Source organism: Emydura macquarii, unplaced genomic scaffold, assembly GCF_026122565.2.
Source record: "Emydura macquarii macquarii isolate MOO-44397 ecotype Brisbane River unplaced genomic scaffold, CSIRO-AGI_Emac_v2 contig_1253, whole genome shotgun sequence".
In the NCBI taxonomy this organism is placed as follows: domain Eukaryota; kingdom Metazoa; phylum Chordata; order Testudines; family Chelidae; genus Emydura; species Emydura macquarii.
In genome coordinates this window covers 100949516-100969318 of record NW_027131390.1, presented here as the reverse complement: position 1 = coordinate 100969318, position 19803 = coordinate 100949516, and the positions used below count along the sequence as shown (strand labels likewise).

At 39.3% G+C, this 19803-nt stretch overlaps 1 protein-coding gene across 2 annotated transcripts; it reads left to right on the top strand.

Moving 5' to 3' along the window:
• The first annotated feature begins 1499 nt into the window (after positions 1–1499).
• LOC137153821 (tetraspanin-7-like) lies at positions 1500–15752 on the top strand. 2 transcript variants are annotated; one of them, XM_067549623.1, is made up of 7 exons: positions 1501–1635; positions 3184–3372; positions 8651–8725; positions 10661–10756; positions 11802–11951; positions 13455–13538; positions 14049–15752. In XM_067549623.1, exons 1-7 carry the CDS (start codon positions 1561–1563, stop codon positions 14112–14114), a joined length of 735 nt encoding a protein of 244 aa, XP_067405724.1. In that variant the 5' UTR covers positions 1501–1560; the 3' UTR covers positions 14115–15752. The 2 variants fall into 2 exon arrangements, with proteins under 2 accessions (XP_067405725.1, XP_067405724.1); XM_067549624.1 differs by lacking the exon at positions 11802–11951 and having other exon boundaries at positions 1500–1635.
• The last annotated feature ends 4051 nt before the right edge of the window (positions 15753–19803 follow it).

Genomic DNA, 19803 nt, shown 5'->3' with positions numbered 1-19803 from the left:
CCCCACATCCAGGACTCTGCTGGATCCTGCTCACTCCTAGCAGTCTCTGTTCTCCCTATTTCAGTACGTATCCACAGTGGAACAGTCGTGGGGCCAGAGAAAGAAGAGTGGAGTGAGAATGCCTCTGTAGTCCAGTGGTGGGGCACCCCTCTAGGAGGTAGTAGAGCCAGTCCCCCTGTGCCAGCCACTTTCCCATTAGTTTCTCTACAGTGGAACACCTTCACCAGGAGAGAGTGAGAGTGTCCCCTACCAGGGTATCCTATTGCTCAGTGGTTAGATCACCTCCCTGAGAGATAGGAGACTCTTTGTTCCAATCCTTTCCCCCCTCTAATAGTGAAGGGGGAATTGAACCTGGGTCTCCCACATCCCAGGTGAGTGATCTAACTACTGGGCTAAAAATTATAAGGTGGGCAACACCTCCTCCATCAGCCAGTCTGTGCAGAGTGAGCCAGGACCTAACTCATTTCTGCAAGAAGCAGTTTAGCCAACAGGTTCCTCTTAGTGGATTGCAAGCAGAGATAGATGCCTCCCTGCAACCTGGACTTGGCCACCTATCTCCATGAGAGGAGTGGACCTGAGCACATACCTCTCTGGTCAGTATTCCATTGGCTAGCTGAGGTAGCTTCCTGCCTGGCATGCTGGCTTTTGTGGATGGCACTCTTAAGGTGTCTATCAATCCCCATTGGGAGCCTAGGCACCTAATTCAGCTTTGAGGCACTCAATGTTGTTCCTGTGATTTTCTAGGCACCTAAAAGTTAGGTTCTGTGATGCTATGCATTGCAATGCTTAAGTCCCGTGAAGGATCCCACCCATAAACCAAAGTTTTCACAGATGGCTACTGTGTATTCCTCATTTTGTCGGTGTTGAACCTGAGATCCTGGGGTCTGCTTTACAGAAGTGCAAAATAATTTTCTTTCAGGTTTTGATGGATTTCATTTAGATAAGACTCACCCTGTTTCGTGCAACAGCTATGTCACAGACTCTTCCCTGAACTCTGCTTTTATCACTGATGCTCCTGTTGCACCCACAAGACAATGAAATGAAAACAAATCTGGCTGCCTTCTGCTTTATCAGAACTGGAGGTCCAAATCAATATGTTCCTAATGGAAATAGACAAGCTGGTTAAAAATGCAGTTCTCAAGTTTCTAGAGGGCATCTCACGTTGCAGGGAGAAACAAATGGAAATACTTCCCATTGCACCTTTAAAATGAAAACGTCTGGTTTTCTTGGACCCCATGTTGCCTTTTGTGTGTAGCTAGTACACAAGGACAAATTCTGATAGCCTTTCTCTCCACATGTAGTATCTTACTCCTTGAGTATGCCCACTGAAATCAATGGGGGTACCGAAGAAGTAAGGCCTATTCGATGTGAATAAGTGTATCTGAATGTGGTCCTTAACAATTATACCTGTGGGTCTTTAATGTAATTGAAATTTGCCAATAAGAGGAGAATTAGATTTTAATTGCTGACAAGTGTGGCAATTAGAAGCCCACATCAGAAACTTTATTTCTGTCTCTAGTGCTGTTTCTGGTAGGAATAGCTTAGTAGTTAGCTAGCAAAATGAGAAAGATGGATTCTAGCAATAAGCTACTATTAATTAAAGTTTGTTTATGTTTTTTAGGCTTGTTTTATTGGGTAAGATTTTTATTATCTTTTGAACTGGCTTTGGTTTAATCTTGTTTAGATCTTGATTTTTTTTAAAATTTATTTGAAAAACTATTTACATCCCAGTGATGAATAAAGTAAAAAATATTTTATGTATGTCTTGTAGTTTGGTAATATAAAGTTCTTAAATGAATGTTGTCACATATCACATAGATTAATTTTGAAGTGTGTAATAGGAATTCCTTATCAAGTCTTAATAGCTCTTCACATCCTATGTAGTCACCTGTTGGTTATTTTGGAGTGTGGGGTTTAAATTTTTTTTTTTTTTAAAAGATTAGTTCCCCTAACTGTTTTTTTATTATTATTCTATTGGTTAAGTAAGACTGCTATGTAACTATGGGTTTGTAGGTGTCTGTATTATCTCAATTTTGTGCGTATAGTAATGATACAAAGTGCTATGTTTTACAATAGTGATGCTCTAGCATTTCAGTGACTCCTGTAGCAAGGATCTCTCTTTTTGTTTGTGTGTTAAAATGTATCTTGGAGGTGGTATGCTATGTGTGGTTGGTTGGTTTGTTTGTTTGATGTGTTCAGTTAACTGCTTGTCTAGGATAAGTCTTTTTGTCTTTATCCTTCATAACTTGTTGGTAAATGAGTGGCTTCCAAAAGCTTTATCAACCCTTAACCCAAATGATAGAGGATTCAAGACTATTGGGAAGGTACTTTTTTCCACACACCCCCCAATACAGGGGAAAATGAAGCTAATCTATTTTAAATTGTGTATTAAAGCTTGATCTACTTATTTCTCAAGAGTTGAGTTTGATTAGCAAACAGCATCAAAAAGCCTTGTTTGGCTTGTGCTACTAACTAGTTAATGTGGAACTAATCATATGTAAACTTTAAACAGTGATATCTTGGCAGAGGTTTTCCCAGAAGTGAGCTGAAAGTTCATATGATATTACCACAGCCTTACATATAAACCTAATGTGGTGGTGTTTTTTTTTTTTTTTTTTTTTTTTTTTTTTTTTAAAAGAATCTTTTTGTTAGGTGCAAGTCTGACTTTGGGCTGAGACAGGAGGACTTAATCAGCTATTGTATGTCTCAAATATAAATATTCTTTAGAGTCTTCTCTCTTTCCACACAGACTGTAAGGGACAATCTCCAGATCTGGTTAAAGGTGCTTCTTGTTGGAAGGATACTTGCTGTATAACAGGAGGAATTTCCCTATCCTGCCCTAGTCTAGAGGAGTTGACTCGGCATTGAAGGTGTAGACAGACCTAGCCAGAAGTAGACCTGGAGGTCCTGTTTCTTCCCCTTTCACCCCCAAATAAAAGACGTCCATGGAATCTACATGGAGATAGATCTCATTGTAGAGCTGGAAACTACTGTGACTATTGCCTTGAACAAATAGCATGGTATACCAACAAGTAAAATCTCTTCAAAGAGGACTCCTATTTTCTAGTCTCTTTAGTGGGCTGATGGCTGTTGGGAGCCACATCTTGATAAAGCATCTTTGATCATTCAGATTGTTCCTATGTGAAAAACTTTGCTATCTTACCCCTCCCCCCCCCCCTCCAGGTTTCTGGGGTTGTGCTCATGTGCATAGGAGTCGCTGTCCAGATGAAACTCCATGAAACTTTCATGGTCATGAATGAAGCCTCTTCTGGTGTCCCTGTGATTATCACCATTGTTGGCGGTGTGATCATCTCCATCTCAGCCTTTGGTGCAATCGCTATTCTGAAATCAAGTCATACGATGACCAAACTGGTAAACCTCTCTCTCTAACTTGGTGTCTTGTCTGTGGGCTCTAGAGTGTAAATTTCAGGGATTAAAGAAATCTTCCTTAAGCAACAGGGTGGAAGCAGTTGCTGTGTGTTGATGGTACTTTGCTGAACCCCACATACTCACGTCTGCATTGTCCACACTGGCCTTCTAACACTGATGCATCTGATGTTGGTTTACAAATATCTCGAGGGTAAGGTTGTACTATGAAGTGGAGTGAAACAAAGTCTTTCATGCCCAATGTAACCTGTTTGGGAACTGACTTGCCTGTGCTTATGAGTGTGAAGGGGCTAAGTTTTGGAGAACATATTCCTTATTCCAGTTGCAGGGCTACCCAGATTCTGAGTGTTACTCTAGTGGGATATGATAACAAAAAGTTAGCTTCTAAAAGACTGTCTCTAAAACGTTCAACTTAGGCCTGGTCTATGCTTATGGAGAAATTTGGCGGCAGTCGACAAGAGTTAAGCAAGCTATGCAAAGTAGCTTGGGTAACTTACATTGACTTCCTAAATCCTCTTCTGCATGCAGTCTCCATTACACTGCACCTTTTGAGGAGGTGGCTTAATTGAATCGACTTCCGGATCGACTGAGTGGGTCTTCACCGCTCAATCGATCCAGATAGATTGGTCTGACGGCAGCAAATTTGCCACTGTCAGTGAACTCCCAAATCCATATTTATTCAAAGCTTGAAAAGCTTCAGCCTACTTGGGTTAATCCTCTTAAGTGGGGGAACTTTTTCCATGTGCTAAGTGGTAATTCAGATGCTGGGGATACATCTCTTTGTCATAGTTCTTCTAGCACAACTTTCCATTGAAACCAATGTGCAGTTCTGCTTTCAAGAACAATGTGCACAGTGGCCTGTACAGACGTTGATGTTGCCCATTGATTTCAAGGGCTATTTTTATACTTAAAAAATCCTGTTGACTATAACAATATGCAAGATACTGGGTTACTTCTTTCCTCCTCTTGTTGACTCTCAGTATACTGGGTTTACCATTTTGCAGTTCCTTTTCTGCCTATTATAGTGTCTCTTCCTACTAATGCCACTATAAATTGAGTACGTCTGTTAGTGAGATTAGACCTTCTAAGCCCTGCAAATCAATAGAAGCAGCAGACCTATAGATATAGCCAAATCAGCTTCTGAAATAGTGAGTTGTAAACCTTCTTTCTGGGACAAACAAGTCAAATGTCAGCTATTGTATTACATGCAACAGCTACAATTTCTAGTTACATGAAAACTTTGTATCTTAAATTTCTTTTGAACAGTGTGTCTTAAGTACCTTAAACACTGGCCAGCAAATATAGTTCCTTACGCTCTCAAGAGAGCTGTGGAAGCCTTTGTGGGTTTGGGCCCCAAATACTCAAACCTCGCTTCCTCTCAAGGAAATTAGTGTTATTTAAATAATAATTTTTTGCGGGAAATGTGGTTTTAGAAATATGGGGTTCCTGGACTTTAGCAGATAATGGCATCCATATGCCTATGGCTAGCTTGTTAGCAAACTACTATCTTCTGAATCTTTGACCACTCCAATGGGTAACCAAGAGTATCTTACTCCAATAAGAATCAAATTGGCTGACTGCAAAGACCTTGGAATTAAGCAGGAAACAGAACCACTCCTGCGGGGGATATTTGCAAGGTAGGAAGGAAAGGGAGAGGTTGTAACATTCATATGCATAAAGCCACAAGAGTTAAACCTAGACTCTTGTAACTCCTCCCAAAAGATACCTGGTATTTTAGACGTCTGCCATAATAGCAGACAACTATGCTGTAGTGACAACATCACCGGATTTGATCAGCCATGAGAAAGAGCATAGGAATGCATTCATTATGATTTGCTTTACCTGCCATTATCTAACAGAAGTGAGTGGGAACAACCAAAATCCTCAGTGATCTGAATCTTCAAGCAGCTATTGGAGTAACTAAACTAAAAACTAAAAATCTGCAAAACCGTAACCTTCCAAATATGTAACAATATGTGTACTGCTTATGCTAGTGTGTCTTAACCGGAGTATGATCAGCCTTAATCCTCCTGACCCAAGAAACTAACCTCCTTACACTTTATTAATGCAACTATTTCCAAAGATCGGCTTCCTCTGCCAATCTCTAGAGCAGTAATTGTTTTGACCAGACCTGAAAAACCTTAAAAATATAGACATAGCACCTTTCATCCAGTCATCTCCTAGTCCCTGCAAAAGTTTGTCTTCCAGCACCTTTCTGAGTTAGGTCTAGTTTTGTTCCCACTTCACAGATGGGTAAACTTGTTGCTTTGCTGTTTCACTGCCAGAACAGGAACCTAAATGTTGGAGTTGATGAAGTGAGAATCATTGGATTCATGAAGAAGCCCAGGAGACCTGCCTGACGGAAGAGCAAAATGTCTTTCCTAGTTGGCTTAATGTGGCTTCTCCTGCTGTCGTGTATGTGCATTTAAATGAGCAGTTACACAGTGTCTCTTGGAAGATTAGGCAGAATGCAGTTGGATTTTGGCCACATTTCCACTGCAATTGCACCTGGATGCAATAGTCTTCCTGTAGAACCATGTAAAATGGCACTTTCAAAAGTGACCAGACTAAACTTCAATGGGAGTAGAATTAGGACAGCACTGACAGCTGTTGAACATGCCATCTATAGTGTTTTAACAGCATGCAGCTGCCCTTGTCTTAGGGATGGCTTCATGTCAGTACAGTAGATTTAGTGATATAGGGCCAAATGCAAACTTCCATCGCTTTCAGAATAGTTCACCTTCTGATCTGCTTAGGAGCCTTTGGTGGTGAAAGTTGCCATGAAATCATAAAAATGTAAGGCTGGAAGAGACTTTGAGAGGTCATCTAGTCCACCTCCCCTGTCCTTCTGTCTTGGGGCAGGAGGACAGAACATACCTAGACCATCCCTGACAGATGTTTGTCTAACCTGTTTTGAAAAACCTTCAATGATGAGGATTCCACAACCTTCCTTGGAAGCCTATTCCAGAACTTAACTACTCTTATAGTTTGGTTTTCCCTAATATCTCAGGGCTTGTCTATACTGAACAGCTCTGTCAGCACTGCAGCTATTGATGCAATGGCATTGATAGAGCGGGTCTGGTGAAGACCTGCACAATCAATTACTGAGTGCTTCTTCCATCAACTCCAGTACTCCACCAGAACGAGACGCATAAACTGTCGATTGGAGATGTCTCTCCTCAACACAGCATAGTGAAGACAGCGTGGCTACTCAATGTAAGGTATGTCAACTTCAGTTACGTTACTTGCATAACTGAACTTGTGTATGTTGCATCAACAGAGCCACGCAGCGTAGACAAGCCCTCAGATAAATCTCCCTTGCTGCAGATTAAGTACGTTACTACTTTCTTCAGTGGACATGGAGAGTAATTGATCACAGTTCTCTAGATAATCCTTCGACTATATTATGAGCTGTTTATGAGATCCCTGTTTAGTCTCCTTTTCTAAAGACTAAATATGCCCAGTTTTATTTAACCTTTCTTCATAGGTCAGGTTTCCTAAACCTTTTATCCCTTTGTTGCTCTTCTCTAGACTCTCCAATTTGTTCATGTCTTAAAATGGGGTGCCCAAAACTGGACACCGTACACTAGCTGAGGCCTTGCCCTTGTTAAGTAGAGCAGAACAATAACCTCCAGTGTCTTACATGCGACACTCTTGTCAATACAGCCCAGAATATTAGCCTTTCTTTTGCAATTGCGTATCACTGGTTGACTTGTATTCAGTGTATGATCCACTATAACTCTGAGATCCTTTTCTGCAGTACTGTTGCTAGCCCGTTATTCCACACTTTCTAGCTGTGCAGTTGGTTGTCTTTTTCTTTCCTAGTACTTTAAACTTGACTCTATTGAATTTCATCTTGTTGTTTTCCCCCCTCCTGCAAAATGGTCAAGGTCACTTTAAATTCAATCCTGTCCTCCAAAGTGCTTGCCACTGTCTCCCTCCAGAATAGGTGTCATCTGCAGATCTTAAACTTATGCTCCATTCCATTATTGAAGTAATTAATGAAAATATTAAATAGTACTGGACCCAGGATGGACCCCTGTGGCACTGCACTTGATCTCTCCTTCTAGCTTGACACAGACATTGATAACTGCTCGAAGTATGTTTTTTTTTTTTTTTTTTTTCCAACCAGTTGTACACTCACGTTCTTATAATAACTTCATTTGGACAATGTTTCCCTAGTTTTCTTATGAGAATGGCATGTGGGACTATCAAAAGCTTTATTAAAATCAAGATAAATCACATCTATAGCTTTCCACTAGACCAATAACCCTGTCAAAAAAGGAAACTAAATTGGTTTGGCATGATTTGTTCTTGAAAAAATCTGTTTCACTTTTCCTTTAAAATTCTGTTATCCTTTAGGTGCTTACAAATTTGTTCAATAATTTGTTCCAATATCTTTCAAAGTATGGAAGTTAAGCTGATTGGTCTATACTTCTCTGGGTCCTCTGTTACCCTTTTTAAAGAGAAGAACTGTTTCCCCTTCTCCAGTCCTCTGAGACCTCACTCATCCTCCATGCATTTTCAAAGGCAATCACTAATGGTCCTGAGATTGCTTTAGCTAGTTCCTTAAGTACTCTCAGGTGAACTTCATCAGGCCCTGCCAATTTGAATACATCTATCTTGCCTAAATATTCTGTAACTGGTTTTCTTTTCCTTGTGTTCGTTAATGTTAATTGTGCCCAGCATCTGGTCACAATTTACCTTTATTTATTTATTTATTTTTTAAAAAGTGAAGACTGAATGCATACAATGCAGTCCTCTAAGGCCATCTAGTAACTTAAAATATTAATGTATAACACATACCACAACTTAATTAAGTGCAGTTGAGACAAATTTGACTGTAGACAATTACACATTCCCCCAGAATATTTGCTGAGTTGCACTAACTACAGCAGATTTTACTAATCTTTCTAGATGTGTTCAAGCCCCCTCAACCTAGCTACTTAAGATACAAGTAAGCCAGTCAAATTTGTTACCATAGTTATTACTGCCAGAAGTGACTTGGCCATAATGGATGTAGTGCGGTTGGCTCCGTAAGATTACATTTCCTGGAGTAGATCTTCCAATTGTATATAGATTAAAATTGGACTGTAGGATGGTGTGAGGAAAAATAAAGCCAAAATAAAGGTGCCAGTGCCACTTGATTATACTATATGTAACACTGACTAGTGATGTGTTTGGTTGGATTAATCTAAAACAAGAGTATGCACTAATTGTGCATTGTGAGAAGATGAATGTGACCTGAAATTACTGTTGTTAGTTCACAGGCATGCTGATGATTATCTTTTCGATTGAAATCATAGTTGGCATATCTGCCTATGCTTGCAGAGAAAAGGTAGGTGTGTGGAAACTTCTTAAAGTATGTGTAGTGCTATAAAATGCCCCACTTTCTTAATGTGAGAAGTTGTAAGTACAGGATGCTTTCCAGGAACCATAGCTGGCATCATGGCTTCGCTTAATGTGTGTTTATGGTTACAGTCTTGTCTTGTATAAAAAGCCACACTAATTGCTCAACAAAACTTTGTGTTAAGACTAACTGACTGAGTTGAGTGACACAATATACTTCATACAGCAACATAAACTATAGTTAATTCCAAATGCAGAATAGCTGCTCCTAGTGAGCCATGAAATCACAGCTACACTTTAGGATCCCAGATTGAATTTTATTAGGGCAAATGGACCATCACCTGAGCAAATTTGCTCAGCTGGTGATTTAGCAACAATTTATGGAACCTCAAGTCTCTCAATCTATAACCACACCCTAAAATATCTACCTGAAACCTTTGCATATGAGGTTGATGTTCTTGAATCAATAGCTACCATTTGCTATCAGGGAAGCAGAGACTCAAAGAATTAGCATGATCACTTGCAGAATAGCTCCACAGGTTTCTGTGTCAAAGCTTCGTAGTTAAAATTGGCCTGAAAACCTAGCTGGGCTGGGTGGCAGCATGCTAGACTGCCAGTGATTGGTGTTGGTATAGATTGCAGGTGGGAGAAGGGAGATGGGTAGACCTAGAGCTTCAAGCCTTGGCCCAGTGCAAACCATAAATCAGCATGGAGAAAAACTCCTCTAAAGAGGAAGTAAAAGGGATCACCTAGTACTCAAGGTAACCCAACACTATACCATGCAGTTGACTATCTACTAGGTGGGGCAGGGTGGGAGATTAGCAAATGTAAAGGTGCAGAAATAAAAATAGACAAAGCATTTTTTATATTGGCTGAATTCTAGTTCTTCTCTAAGAACTCAACTAGGCTTTTCTTGTGTGTGGCAGTGAGGGTGATCTTAAAATCTGATCTCCACTATTAACTAGAACTGGTACTCCCTAGGGTTATAAGGATAACCTGAAACTAATGGTAAATATGTTTAGATTGTATCTTTGGCCAAGAAAAATATTTTACACTTAGTTTAACATCATAATTGTAAGTCCAAAATCACCACTGCTAATTTTTAAATGTAAAATAGAATCTGGGAGGAGGTAGTATGAAAATATATGTTTTGGCTGTATTACTGCAGCAGTCAAGTAGCCAGAATTCATTATGGGATTGAGCAAAACCAGAAGCCTTTACAATGCTCCCATGTCTAAATCTGTCTGGAAAGGTGGTGGGGTTTTTTTTTCTTTCTTTAAACTGCATAAGCCATGTAATGGTAATTGTAACACTGATTGGTACTACTTTTCCAGTAGCTTAAGAATTGTGCTCCTAGTTAGGGAAACAACAATGCTCAATAGAATGCTCTGAAGCTGAGCTTAAAGGTGCTCAGTGAACCAACTGCTGGGAATGGGGTGCAAAGAGACGAGTCCACAGGAGGCCTCACTAGCAGAAACTGAACTTACTATGCCATCAGTGCTACATAATAGTCCAAAATGCATATAATGGTCTGTGCCATGACTAATGTCTTGTGTATAGCAATAACAAGCATTTAGGGATCTATACTGGAGAAATTTATCTTGGAAGAAGTCCTTTTTTTGACTTGGCACTTACACTTAAATATGGCTAACAGTACAGAGACAGGAATGTCTGGCTAATCGTTCAACTTAAATGTCTGATCTTGGAATTTGTATGTGAAAGGTTCTAAATGCAAATATTGGGTTTGATACAAAGTCTCCTAGTGGGTTTTCAAAGATCACTTATTGTTTAATACCACTCTCTAGTTAATGTTGCCATTTCTGGCAAAGTGTTTTCACCACACAAATGACACTTAGTGTGGGTCCAGGAGAATGTAGTGTGCAGGAACTTGTTCACAGTTTAACCAATTCTAATTTACTTACAGCTGCATGACAACCTATTGAGAGGCTTCCTGAAGACTCTTGACAAATATAACCGAGACTCTCAAATAACCAGAGAGGTAGACAACCTACAGGAGAATGTAAGTGATCTCTCCTATGCTACAATGAATAGAGGAATTTACTATAGCTCTGTTTGTATTGTATTGCTTTGAGGGCAAATAAAAATGGAGTCTGTCACTTCTGGGGGTTCTCCACCTTTCTCTTAACCTAAAACCCAAGAATTTGCTCTGCTTGCTTCCTTCATAAGAGATGTATCTCTGGCTTTGGTTAGTCTGTTAATGAAATTTAAGTATAGAATCTGCTTCTACTCAAACTATATGATCCTAGTTGTTTAGTTTAGCTTCTTTGGGCTGATACAACAGCATTAGAAATGTGTAACTGTGCCGAAGTAAAAGAATGAGGTGGGAGAGTTCTTTTCCCAAAGGAGATCACCAAACAAGACCATTTGACTAACTTAAATCATATTTAAAAAGATGCTCTTTGTATCTAGCACATGTCTAACTTAGGGCTCTATTATTTAGCCAAAATCTAGACTTGCAGGCTAGTGGCACTCTTAACTTTGCTTCCTCCAGAAGGGTTAGAAAACAAGTCAAGGTTTGGGGTTTAACCAACTAAACCCAACTAATGTGTGTTCAAACCAATAGCATATGAAATCCAACATCTTTGCCTCATGCTGGCATGAATCTGAACTCTCTCATTCAGTTATAATTGATGATCATTCAACAACCTATAGAGTTCTCAATGAAGATCTAGTCAAAAGAAACACGCAAAAACAATCTAACACAATTTTAGCAAAGAATAGTGCAACCAAGTCTAAAGGGTATTTCACAAAGCTAAAATCACAAAGGGAAGGCAATGACTTCTGACAAACTCTCTCAATAAGTTTCATTTAACAGTGTGGCCAGGCCCTTCTTAGCAATCTCAATGGGAAGTAGGCCATGTATGTGGACTGGCTGGAAGGTAACTTGGCATCTCTGCTAACTTGCTGCTTTTGTAATATTCTGAACAGCTCTGAAGTCCTTCCAAAGAGAGCTCTCTGCCTTGGGCTCAGGGTGCTACAAAAATCATTGTAGCAGAAATCTCTTTGCTTAAAATAGCACGTTCACTTCTTACACTTTGTTCCAGTTCCAGTGCTGTGGTGCTCAGAACTACACTGACTGGTTCAATACTACATTTGGATCTCTCAATTCAGCTGTTCCAAACAGCTGCTGCAAGATAATAACGAAAAGTTGTGGAACGAATCTAAGCAACGATGCTGCTAACATTAACCAACAGGTATCTTAACTATTTCTAAATTCTAGCAACTAATTCTCTTACTAGGCAGCATGTGATGCCAGCCTGTCAGAATGCTCTTGTAGCCTTCAATGGGGAGACTTTTAAGTAACTAAAACTATGCCTTCAGCCTCCTGTCTAGAATGTAGCTGGCTGTTTCATAAGAATAGGTAAGCATTCCTTTAGAACAAATCTGTCTATAGTATCTGAATACCCCCATTACTGTAGTCTGAGTGCCTCTCAATCTTAATATTGTTATCTTCGCTTCACTTCTGTGAAGTAGGGAATTACCACTATCCCCATTTTACAGATTTGGAGAGGGGAGAGACTGCAGCACAGAGAAAGCGATTTGCCAAAGACCACACAGGAAGTCTGTGGTGGGGGACAGGAACTGAACCCAACTCCTAGGCTAGAACCCTAACCATAGAACAGTCCTTCCTCTTCCATAAAGGGAAAGGTCCACAAGTATATTAGCTATGGCTGAAAGTGCAGGTGAACCTTTTTAGAGGGGGGGGAGGTGACTATGTAACACGTATTCTCTTAATACCAATATAACGATAAAAGTAGAATAAAGAGAGATTTGGTCTTTCTGTCCCTGTGAAATACTTGAGCAATGCTGTCCACAACCTTGTGGGATTATCAGTAAAACTACTGCTCACTTGCCCCCCTCATCCAGACTTGCGTAGGGAAGGTGTAGTATCTTGCTTCACAACTAAACTGACATCAGAAATCCTAAATCTAGGCAAAGACTCTTAAAGAAAATATTTTATATACCAAAGATATTTGAAGTGAAGAATTCATCTCATTTTTCAGCGCTAGCCTATATTGGGAGAGTGAAACAGGCATGGAGGAAACAAACATGATGATGCTATTTGAAGCAGCTAGAGGTAACAAGCAATAAAAGCTCTTGTGTACAGAGTGAGCTTGGGAAGCGTTGCTGGCTTGCAACGGCATTTGGTTCTGGCTGCTGTAATATAACTTTGTACTTTGGTCTGTGCTGAGTCCACAAGATCTAGCGTCTCTGTTCATGCTACTGTTTCTGTTTTTGTTAATCCAAACATGAGATTTTGGCTGGGTGACCCTCTGACTTTTTTCCTTCTCCACCCTCCCCCCCCCCAGCTGTGTCACGTTTTCTTTCCTAACTATGCAATAATTCTTTCAATTTAAACACTGTGGTGTTCCTAGGTAGCAGTAGTAAAATTCTCAATGAACAATAAAAATGTGTATATTTGAAATTGCAGCCTTCATTACTATGTTACATATTGTCCAAGAACAGATGGCTTGCAAGAGACAAGTATCTTTAACAAAATTTGATCAGCTGGAATTGCAACAAAGCTTGGATTATCTTTTATCATGAATGGTGCAATTTGGTTGCTCACCCATTGTAATGGATCTTCCAAAAAGGGTTACTGTATTTGTATACAGTTCACTTTCTACTGTTATAGGTATTGGAATCCAATGTACTTGCCCCATGCAATAATTAATAAACATTCTTCCCCACCCCAGGGATGCGTTCAAAAGCTGAAGAAGTGGGCTGAAGAACATATTGCTCATATTGGAGGGGTTGGCATAAGTGTTGGATTTGCACAGGTAAATGTGTAGCTGCTTCTTGAGTTCAGTCTTGTCCTCATGTAAATGAAAGATGGGAAGAAGCACAAGGTTCAGTATCTGAAATATTGTGGTGGAATAAATTAAACTGACTTAAATTAGCACTTAAGTTACTGGATAGTAAGTGTTTAACCCTGTGAAAGAACCAAGTCTCTTTAAACTTGGTCTACTTCACCCTTGCTTTGTGATGACTGACTGATTCCCCTTGTCTATGGGCTGAGAAAGCACTGATCATGTTTTGACCAACATGTGCACTGCTGTTCCTCACTGGACAGCATGTCAAATCTGGACAAGTGTTCTAAGCATCACTGCTGTGGCAAAAAAGGATTCTTTTAGCTCAAGAAGTATTAGTGAATCCTGTCAGCAGTAAGGTGGTCTTTTCCTCCTAACAATGGATCCATTAAAACTTAGGGGTAGACTGTTTAAAAGTAACTTTTAAATACCATCAAGGTCAAGCTTAATCTCTCTTTTTTTTTTTTCCTCCCCTCTCAGTTACTTGGGATCTTATTTAGCTACATGCTCCTGAGAACACTTAAGGAAGATTATGTGAACTTGTAAACCTTCAGAATGATTGTGCAACTTAATGTGAATTTTATGAGTTTCTGTACTTGCTGCTTTTGATCCTACTATCCTCTTAAGAATATGTTGCATAAATATGAATAATTTAAAAGAATTACCTGTCTGCATGAGATGCTGTAGATATCTGTTAGTGCTAGCATTCATGGTAGGAAATTATCTGTAGATCTCAGCATTCAATTGCCTTTACAAAATCAAAATGAAAGGGTGGAAAATTAACTATCTTGTCCAGGAAAAACTTGTTGGGATTATAGTACCAGCACATAGTGGGAGGACATGCTTAGCTGAGAGAAATTTCAATTTCTGTTACTCAACTTATACTAGCTGTCCACAACTTATAATTATAAAATAAAGCAGATGACCAAAACTGAATGAGAAAAGAATATTTGATATTGATTTGGTGGTAGGAGGCCTATGCACACTTGTGTGCAAAAAACCCCCAAAACCTTTCCCTAAGGATTGCTGCAGTAATAGTCTTGCTATGTACTCATACATGTGAAGTAGGGGATTAAACTTAACTGCATGTGACTTGTCTAATGCTACTATATTACATTGTCAACTCTCCCACTCTGTATATAACAATGAACCTTCAAAGTGAGGGAGACCTACTTTGACAGCTCAGCTGTCCTGGCTTCTCTGCAACCTACAGCTACTATTGTCTCCCTTCAAAATGCTACCCTGGCACTGGGAAAATCTCTTGTGAATTCAGATATGGATTAAATTAAATTGATTAAAGTCTGTTTTAGGGACAAAACTATTAGCATACTGTAAATAGAGAATGTATTCTAAAACTGACAATCTAGAAATCCCTGGCCAGTGAATCAAAGCATGTTTTATCAGCTGTTTCCAAAGTGTTAACAAGCTACATTGGTGAAATTCACTTTCCAACCATTTTGCAAAAATGTATTGAACTGTTCAACCTTTGCCAGATTTTATATTGGAGGTTCCTAACTTCTGTTACTAAAGTATCTATTACATGCTTATAAGTCAGGCTGAGGGAAGTGCTAAATTATTTTATATTTTCAACAGCCCCCAAAACTTCCTCTGTCACTTTGCTTATGAAGTACAGTTAAACTGCTTGCAAATAGAACTTATGTTGTGTTTGCTCTCCTGCCTTCATACTTGATTTGAAATCTGAGTATGAACAATGTCTTGGAGGAATAAGAAGGCCAGGCCAAGTCTTAAAAGCATTCTAAATCACTGAAGTCACTATTTAGTCTAACTACTTTTCTGAAATGGGAATGCCAACTGGCATCTTCTATCGTTCCTTTCTGCCATCTTATGCCTCAATTACCAATCTGTTGTAATAACTTAAATAATCAAATCTCTATAACTGCAATGTAGCAAAATCTAGTAAATGCCTCAAGCATGAGATGTGCCTTTTCACTAATCTTACAGAATCATTTAACTCTTCACAGTTGAAATTGCTGTCCCTTTTGCCTATTACTCTTTCTGGAGAGTTTTTTTTTTTTCCTCTTAAGGAAAAACCTCCCACTGTATACATCTTGTCAATTATCACTACCCTAGCCTAAATCTTACCTAGAAATGAATACCTTCTTAAACTATGTGTCTGTAGTCAAGGGAGAGAGTGGCACCAGGAAGCACCTGTACCCGCTTCTAGCAACCTAGCCACAGCTTTGAAGACTGTGAGGATTATGCCTAGAGCCATTATTGGAGCTCAAGACCTAATTATATGAGGCCTTCTACACTCCTTGCCTGATGCTTCCTGTTGTGAAAAGCTTACAACTTAAATAGTCAAGACAGGCAAAGGGATCTAAACAGAAGCAGAGTATTTTTTGCAAGTGGTGCATCAATGCCACAATTAAACTTTTTAATATGGCTGCATTCTCCATACCACATGTGGTGTGTAGCTGACTTATCAAAGCAATGAACTCAAAAATAATTCCTATGACTATTTCTTAATATATGCAACAGTTAGGGGTAAGGAAGTGAGCATAAACTCACTGTGCACTGTAGAGCACTGGGGCTAGAAAGCTATATGCTAGTTCTTAGAAGGGATCTTAATCTGCCTTGCAACAGGCCTTGCAGGGATAATTCAGAGTTTTCTTTAGAAGTACCTATCACTCCATGTTCATGAGTGGGGGAGAAGACAAAATACCCATAAATACATTTTATTTATATAACTTCTGCATGAAAATCATGTGGCTGTGTAAGGTTATTGAAAAGGGGGACAACCTTCTGCAATCATGATTAGAAAGCTCCACAGCCCTATTCCTTTACGCATGTAGCCAGCTAAACGGTATGGAAAATTTTGCCAAGCTGCCTTTGCGGCAGTCGACAAGGTACTGACAGGGACGATTTGTTTAAAAAGCCATTGCGATACATTTTTAATGCACAGCTGTGCTGTGTCTAAGCACAATCGAACTGATCAATAACTGGCTCATCCTTTGTGTAAATTTTAATTTTCACATGTTATGTAGTGTCAAAGGGACTGTCAGTTTAGTGAACCCTCCTCCCAGTTCTATCAAAATTATCATTTTTACCATGAGATGATCTAAAGATGAGGGTTTGAATCAGCACTGTTTCATGTAGATATAGAGTACACCCTCTTCCCACCCCCCCAAATGAGCAGGGTGCAAGTCCTGGATTTAACTTCAGATGTAAGAAAGGCCTCACACCAACAATGAACATACAGGGCCTGATTCTTCACTACTTTCTTTATACCTTCAGCACTGACACTGTCCAATTTACTGTAAAAAGACTAGCAAGTCAGCGGCCAATCACTTACAATATACTGAATGAATGTAAAATAGTGACTGAGTTGATAGTGTTTTATGCCTATTTCCACAATGTAAGTGATCAGACAGTGGCAAAATCAAGCCCTTACTATCTTCCCGTAAGTGTGGACACAAACCCAAGACGACAAATTTCAGGAGTGAATGCAGATTGCTCTGCTGTCTTCCACTCAATTCATGATGCTGCTATCAAGTCTATTAATCAACATAATTCATTATTCTAAACAGCTTCAATATTGATATGAATGATGCCTCACATACTACCTCAGGAGCTCCCTCTCTATAAGGATGACTAAAGCATCTTCAGAAAGTCTACCTTGGACCTAAACTTCATCTTGTGCATGTAGACATTAGGCTCTCTCAGCAATGTTTTTATTGTAGTACAACATTGCAGCTTTTTAGAAAGCAGTAGTGCCTTTTTATACTCTTACAGCAACAAACTAACTATCTTGGTCTTTTCTGAGAGGCTAAGGAAAAGTACTGGATTCAGGAATTCAATTCTCCTCTTGGAGGATGATGACCAGCCTCCGAAGAACCTCGGAAGTAGGATATTGATTCAGTGGTTATCCACAGCCAGCAATGCATTAATCATCTCTTCTGGATCACCCTGCTTGGTTAACTGTAGCCCATTGATCACTTACAATCAATAAGAACAGAACTCAAGTAATTATGACTGGGTCATCTTATCACTAAGGTGGTAGCAGATGAACTGCAGTCTCCTCCATTATCCTCAAACCAGTCCCAGTCTAGCTTCAGACTATGATGGGGTAGTTGGTCCCGTATAAGATGTGCTGAGGTCACATTTTTCACACTACTACTGCTAGATTAGGCAGCAGCTTCCAACAGCCATGGAATAGATGAGATAGTGACCAACCTCTGGGACCTGGCAAAGATGAAGCAAGAAGCTAGCTTTGCTCTTTCTTCTTGGACGTGAGACCGTTGTGATGGGCAGCCTCTTCTTGCCTCATCAGTGCAGTTTGACAAGGTTTAGCTTTTTCATCTCATCCTGTATGCCAGATTACCAGAGGACAGACTGACAGCATAGACTACTATGCCATTAGTATACCAGTTAGACCATGCTCAGTTATATAGTACAATCACTCTGCTACACCAATCCCTGAGGAAGACAGTGATCAAGTAGATGAAAATACTCAGTGCAAGTAATAGAAATGATGCTGATAGACAAAGAGAAGAATGGTGCAGGGTCTGATTAATCCTCACCAAACTCTTCTTTAGTCAAAATCATCTGCTTTATAGTTAAACAAGGATACGATCTTGGATGCCATAAGTACCACATTTTATTTTTATCATAACGGCTACATCATTGATAAAGGACTGCATCCTGTACTTAACATTCAAATTTGAAAGTCACATGCTTAAAAATGGATAACATACATGTCTATTGTAATTCATATTGATGTAAGTTAATGACAGTAAGATATTAAACTTCTGCCTTTAATTAGATGACATTTGGGCAATGAAGAAGTCCTATTAGAAATAGTTAAGGAGACACTTGAAAAATTCAAACAGATACAACCCAACAATGGTGGTTGATGTAGCCTACTAAGAGGCTTTTAGCTAACAAACTGACTACACCATTGACCTATCTTTGAGAAGTCAGAGCTCTAGGGATGTAGTAGGAAGATAGTTATTGCACTTGGTTTTCTTCAATCCTCAACAAAGACAGTGATCCTGGCCATTCATCACAGCTGTACTGTACATTACCCAATAATGCTTTTTTATATTAGTAATGGTTGTAAACATTAAAAATTAAGTCACCATATATTAATTATTTGATGTAGAAATAAACAAGTCATTTCTGTATTTGCTTTCTCGTATCCTGTGGAATATATTCTTTCAGTAAAATATAGAGTTGCACCATTTGCAACTTTCAGCAGATTGTGATATGGCTTCAAAGAGTCTATTTCTTAATGGGTAGGGAAAAGGGGAGGGAGGCAGCATTCACACCATTGTAGCTTGTTGATATTACTACTGATCAAGGATATTGTTTTAGTACTCATTTTGAGACATTTACTTCTAGGGTAGGCTATTTGCACTAACTTTAGATTGAGGCGTTATTCGATGCCAGCACACATCAGTTTTCAGCTCAACTTTTTCCCACCCCACCTCCAAATTCTCTATCTCCCTGCTTTTAGCAACAAACTACTGCAGTAGAAGCCAAGCAGTTGCAATGAACATAGAAGTCACAATTACAGTAGAACCTCAAAGTGATGAACACCTTGGGAATGGAAGTTGTTTGTAACTGAAATGTTCGTAACTCTGAACAAAACATTATGGTGGTTCTTTCAAAAATTTACAATTGATCATTGACTTTATATAGCTTTGAAACACTACTGTACAGAAGAAAAATGCTGCATTCCCTTTATTTTTTGATAGTTTACATTTAACAGTACTTTACTGCATTTTCCCCCCCATATTTGCCACTGCCTGATCACATACTTCCAGTTCCAACTGAGGCGTGTGGTTGAATGGTCAGGTTGTAAGTCTGGTGTTCGTATCTCTCAGGTTCTAATGTACTTGTTTTTATTCTTACAAACTTTTACCATACTGCTGTGAATTTCAATGCTTGATCAATTACTTCATCTTAAGTAAAGAACTGATTCTGTTACCCCATCTGAACTGTCCACATCACTTGCAAAGTTATTGTCTTTCCTTTGCTATGTTAGTGGTTAGCTCAGCTTCACCACCAAGTTAATACTATAATCCTATCAAAGAATACCCCAGCTTCTCTGTGGTAGGCTTTGCCTACTATAATTGGTCAGCCAATGCTTCCACATTTAGAGAATGACTGACTGTTAAAGATAATGAGTGACTTCATATTTGTCAGCCACAATAATTAAGTTGCAATTTATCATATCAATATGCAAGTGATAAGAGCTTTGTTTATACTAACA